The sequence below is a fragment of the Gavialis gangeticus genome, unplaced genomic scaffold, assembly GCF_001723915.1.
Source record: "Gavialis gangeticus isolate Ggan-Ray unplaced genomic scaffold, GavGan_comp1, whole genome shotgun sequence".
Taxonomy (NCBI): domain Eukaryota; kingdom Metazoa; phylum Chordata; order Crocodylia; family Gavialidae; genus Gavialis; species Gavialis gangeticus.
In genome coordinates this window covers 36,734,317-36,740,247 of record NW_017728997.1, presented here as the reverse complement: position 1 = coordinate 36,740,247, position 5,931 = coordinate 36,734,317, and the positions used below count along the sequence as shown (strand labels likewise).

Below are 5,931 nucleotides of genomic sequence, written 5' to 3'. Positions count from 1 at the left end.
GGTCGTGGGGGGTGGAGCCGCAGCTTGTGTGAGGAGGGAGGCAGCCCCCGCTACTGCTTGCACCCTGGGAGGCACAGGGGAGCATGTGGCCCCCAGATCTGCATGGGGTGGGGTGGGGCAGGTTGCAGCCAGGGCTGCGCAGGGCTCTTCTTGATAGGGGCTGGGCTTGGAGTGGGCACCAGTGGCACTGGGAAGATGCTGCATCCACCCCAAATTTTGCTGCTGCTCTGCTTCCAGTGCTGCTGCCACCAGCTGCCTAGCGCAGCCCCGGCTCAACACCCCACCTATTAGCCTGCCAACAAGGGCAGTAGTTAACCAAGTTTTGTCATGTAGCTGGCATTAGGCTGTGTGACAGGGCTACACTGCCACACTTTCAATTTTAGATGCAGTGGAAACCACCCACAAAAATATTATACATATTTTGCGGAATATTTTATTGCTATGTTCCCTTGTTGTTGTTCTACTAACTGCCAAAATGTGTGGCTGGGTTACTATTTATGGCACAATTAACAAGTAAATTATGTCTTAAGTGTAATGTTTGCTTTGACACTGCTCTCTGAATATTCACAAATTCCATCCTCAAATTGATTCCGACAGCTATGACATTTTCTGGATAAAATGGCAACATTTGTTTCTTGCTTTCTCTAGTCAAAGTATTAGTCTTGAAGGATTTTGAGGAACAGCACCACGGGTGAAAGAAGGCTTGGAGAATATGTATTTCATATGTAATACTGGGAAGAGACTCTCTTCCCCCAGCTACCTGTGCGGTTTACAATTTGTTCCCAAATAACAGCACACAGAGGCCATCTGGAGAAACTGTAATTTCTTTGGAAAACAAGCTTCAGTGATTTTGCTCCTCGACTTCCTAATATATCTCACATAAGGAACCCTCTAGGGTACACTCTGTTGCCCCTCCTTTTCAATATGTTTGGCCTTCTTCAAGCAACAAGGGATATAGGCTGGCCACAGTTTCATCAGTACTCAGGAAGCACTCAGAGACATCTCATTTCAGCTGAATCAATAGTTCTGTGGATTTCCTTTTACACAAATAGGATCAAGTCAGTGTGTCCTGGGAAAGGTGCATGTCTGATCTTTGCCACATCAGATCCATCACTGCTTCTAGATATCTACATGATAGTAGACATGTTTTCATTTAAAAGGCAGGGGAGAGTGGCACCTTAGAGACTAACTCAATCAAAAAGGCATAAGTTTTTGTAGGGGACAACCTACTTTTTCATAGCACCTGATGAAACAGGTTCTCACTGCAAAAGCTTATGCTTTCTGATGGAGGTAGTCTTTAAGGTGTCATATCACCTTGCCTTCTGCTGGCAGACTAATATGGCTAACTACCTCTCTTTACTCCTGTTTTAATGTATGAGGAACAGCAGACTGTAGGTATACCTCTTCAATATGAACTATACGCATTTGTAACCTTGTGGCTAGATTGCAGCTATTCAGTCAACATGGGGCTATGCAGTAGAATCACTCAGATGCTTCAGTTCATATAAAATATGGCAAGACATATTAAGCATGTCTTTTCTTGACATGAGCCATTACAACATATTGCTATTTTTAGAGTTCACTGGGAACTTTAAGTGCTGTCCACTTCGGAGGAAAACAAACTATCACATGCAATACTGTGAACTGTACTGGGGCTGTTATACAGGTTAATGTTTTGACTAGGCCCTAGAGAGAGTCATATGTGATGTGGACACCTATTGTCAGAGACTGTAAACTTATGTCTCACCAAAGGAGCCCTAATTATCTGGGGTTTTCACCCATATCAAAGCAGGCAGGGGACAGTCATTTACACATGTAGCCCTTCCGTGCTGCATTAATGGTCTTCTGCCAGTAGGTGGCCAGCAAGATGCAGACTGAATCCTTGTCCCTGGAATGACTCAACTTGACCCACCAGCAATTAACTTACAGACGCACACAGCTGTATCCCAAAGTATAGTATTAGCACATTTTCTCTTGCCTATCGCACAGGTACTTAAAGCAGAACAACAGATTTTTATGACTGTAGGATCCCAGGACAAAAGGCTTTCTCCAGGAAGAAATGTGATGTTTGTTTACAGTCAGAGACACCACCTTCCCACTATGCTCCAAAGAGAACTATGTTTTGCTGTCTTGCTATTATTGATGTCTGGAGTTAAAATCTACAAGGGCAAGATATTCACATGGAAAAACACTACTTGTAAGAACCTCTTATTTTTTGCTGTTTCCTGGAGACTGAATTTGACAAGTTTGATAGTACCTTGAAGGCACTCTGGACTGGCACAGCCTTTAAATTGCTTCTAGAATATCTGGCCACAAGATAAGTAAAAAACTTTATCTAACTATATTTTGAGTTTGTATTAATAACAATAAGTTACCTAGGGCCCTGCAACACAGGCAAATTAAAGCGAGACAGAAACCAGGTATAGAGTTGTTACACATTTTCAAGCACTAACGTTATAAGTTGGTTGGCCCTTTTAATAGCTGGATAGTCATTTTTATCAAGTGATAATTACTTTGTACATGTGGCTGGTTTAAATTTATTGCATGATTAACCAGTTAATTGCCTAATATAGGTAATGTATAACAGGGGCCCTAGTCACAGAGATTAATTATAAATCAGTAAATAAATTGAATAGTGATCTGCATTTCCACAAACTTCACTCATAGTCATTATATGTTATGATAGATAAATATAGCTCATCCCATTATACCTTGTGACCAGTAATGGATAATGCCAAATTTGTTCCCATTATTTTCAGAAAAATCACACTGAGTTAGATGAGACTCCTAGCCTTAGGCCAGAAATCTTCCAACAGTCCTTCTGCCTCCTATGTTCAGACAGCGTGATGTAGTTAACTCCAGGGTCAATTGCAACATACACTAACTTCATTCTCAAATCTAGAAAACTAATGTGCAATGCTTCATTGCCACATCAGAAACCACATGGTCACCTAAAAACAGAGAAAAAAAATACTTACACTGATTCTCAAAAAGAAGAACTTGCATTCCATAAAGAGAAAAGGACTGTCGAAAACTGTACGTGACCGAGTTCTTCTTCTTTTGAAAGATCTTGGTGACCTGAAAATATCAATTTTAAAACAACACAAAATAGAGAATTGTGTTTATTAATATATTAATATGAATGCATAATATTAATCTCTCATTTATATTCCCTTTAATGACTCCTGGTCTCTGGCTTACCAAAAATAGTTTGTCAAAGAGCTGTCAGTCTGTCATACAATATCTGCTTATTAGTTTCACTGAATCTTCTTTTGCACTTCAGTGGGTCAAGTTAAGTGTGCTTCTATTACTTTCTAACAGAAACTTAAACAAAACATTTATTTGGCCCTCTGCTAGTCAGAAGGTTCAAACTTTTATCTAGGTGAATATAACTGTATATAGTACCATTTTCCGCATGGATGCTAAAATTTATAAAACAAAGCAGCTGCACATCATTTGCTGTATATTGTATATATTGTCAATTAACTTACACATTATGCCACATGTATTTACATCACCCTTTTCTCAGAAATTAGCCATTCAAAACCGAGGTATGTGCTTTAAACAAGGAAACCAATTTCTCTGTTGGGATGGAGACATGGGGAGTGGCTGTAACAGGCTGTGCTCCCACAGACTTGCAGAGGAGGCAGAGTCCAGTTCTCAGCATCATTCACTCTTTACTTGCAGCTCCAAAGATCAGCCAAAAGCTGCTGCCAATTCAACAGTAGCTGTGACAGGGTTAATCCTTGAGCTTTGCAGCTGCAATCCTTGAGCTTTGCAGCTGCATGTTTGTTGGAGCCTTTCACCCTGGTAAACTCATGTGGTGGTAGGAAAGACTAGAAAAAAAAAATCTTTTTTTCATTCTCCTGTCCCTTATTTGGGGGTGTAAGGTATGTGAAAAAATACAAGTATAAAATAGAAGCTTGCTGCATCTCTGCTTGTTTGCAGTTACTTTTCTTTAGATAACAGATCTTTAAGTTAGTTTAAGATTGTTTTCTTTTCTTTCTTTCCCCTTCCCCGTAATCTTCTGCTTCCCCTTCTTTCCCAACACTAATTTCTACCTCCCTTTCTGTATTTTCTCTCTCACACACATCTTTGCCCCAAATCTCCAAGTACTCCATTTCTCTTTTTAATCTACTCAGTCTATCAACTTTGTCATTCTGTGTCACCCTCACAGCCTCTCCCTTATTTTTATCTACTCATTTACTTTCATTCACAATGCACTAAAACAGCAGCTCCTAAACGAGGGTTGCAGTGCTTAGGAGTGCAGGCATACACAAATCAACATAATAGATGGATACAGACCAGAAGTGGGGTTGCAAGCAATTGTGAGCCAACTGCGAGTTGTATATTTTTATTACTACTCACAGCAGTGTGTGAGATGTACTATTCACCTAGTTTCTATATTATCCGGGTTAAAAAAAATTTACACATTCAGATTATTAAGCACTACAAATACTTCCAAACTGTAACTCTTATTGGTTTTTATTTTTGAGAATAAAGCAGCTAAAATCATATTGGGAAAAGAGGCCAACTGTAAAATGTATTTCAACATGTTCAATCTATAGTCAAGTTAATAAATACATTGGGTTAATAAAATATCTTCTGAAAACAGATCAATAGCCAGGTGTAATAATCTCTTTCCTGTTTTACTGTATCTCAAGTAGGTAAATCAAATTCATCACCCGTTGGATGGGCCATTCCTTTAGAAGCACTGTCTGTAATAAAATGCTACAGTAGCAGAGCACTTCCTTACAATCAGTCACAATTAGTAGTAAAATATCTTTAGGGTTCAAATAAAATTTTTTATTTACATTTATGAGTTATCAATAATTATTAAAATCAGACGTGAACTTTTCCTCAATTGTTTGAGGCTCAGGGTTATATGTTTATGCAAACAGAAAATAATCAGGTCTCAAAAAGTGTCTCCAATTATATCCGTGACTTTTATTTTTAAAATGCATTTGAATTTGGTTTTTACAAATGTTCTGATGTTCTGGGCATTTGTCCTTCGCATTGAATAAAATGCAACATAAAGGTAAATTCAAGCTTCCTTCACCTACTCAATCAGCTAGGAACAGTTAAAAAAATAAACTCAAGTGTCCATTCACATTACCAAAAAATTAGGGAAAACAGTGGTTTTGATGTAATGCAATACTAATTACATTTGTACAAATAAAACATGTAAAATGTATTTTCCATTGATTTGCTATACCTGATTTAAGTTATTACAAGGACCAACTCATATCAGAACTTCTAAAATTCAGCTTATTTTCATGAATATGCTCCAGCTTTCACAAGTAAATTAAACTTCCCACTTCTGCCTAGAGGAGCGTGTTCATATGTAAAAGGAGGGACTTCTATTGCAAATCACAAATCCAGGTTTGTAAGTGTTCCGTTTGGCAAATAGGGCCTATTCCTGAGCTTTTCAGTTTCTCAGTTTCCAGGCAACCAATGGTAATGGAAGGTCCAAAACTACTTTTTTGTTAGGATTAAACACTTGCAAGAACTAAGAACCAGATTTTTAAAGGTACATCTATACCTGCACTTGTGGCATCTTCAAGCTTTTCTAGATAACTAATGCCTATTGATTTCAAGAAATCAGGTGTCTAGGCACTTCTGAAAATCCCCACTACACGATTACTAGAGCTGTGTGAAGCTTCAGGTGCTGATTTGATTTGGAGGAGATTCGGCCCGATTCAGTGGCCAAATCTCCAAATCCAAAGATCGAATCAGGGGACCCATAAAAAGGTCCGAATTGATTCGAAGCTCTCTGAATCTTCGGAAAAGATTCGGAGAGCTTCAATGATTCGAGCAGTCCCCGCCCGCTATAGCAGGGAGCTGGAGCCAGATGTGGAGCTGGTAAGTAGGGGGCAGGGGATGGGGAGCAGGAGGAGGGGGGAGGGAACCATGGGGTGCCCCTGCCAGGCC

At 39.5% G+C, this 5,931-nt stretch overlaps 1 protein-coding gene across 4 annotated transcripts in view; it reads right to left on the bottom strand.

The window, feature by feature from the left end:
- IQSEC1 (IQ motif and Sec7 domain 1) overlaps positions 1 to 5,931 on the bottom strand; it is a 127,989-nt gene that overhangs the window by 18,485 nt on the left and 103,573 nt on the right. For all 4 annotated transcript variants that reach the window (XM_019505068.1, XM_019505065.1, XM_019505066.1 and 1 more), the window contains one exon: positions 2,979 to 3,078. In XM_019505068.1, the coding sequence (XP_019360613.1) occupies positions 2,979 to 3,078 (100 nt within the window). The remainder of the gene's footprint in view (positions 1 to 2,978; positions 3,079 to 5,931) is intronic.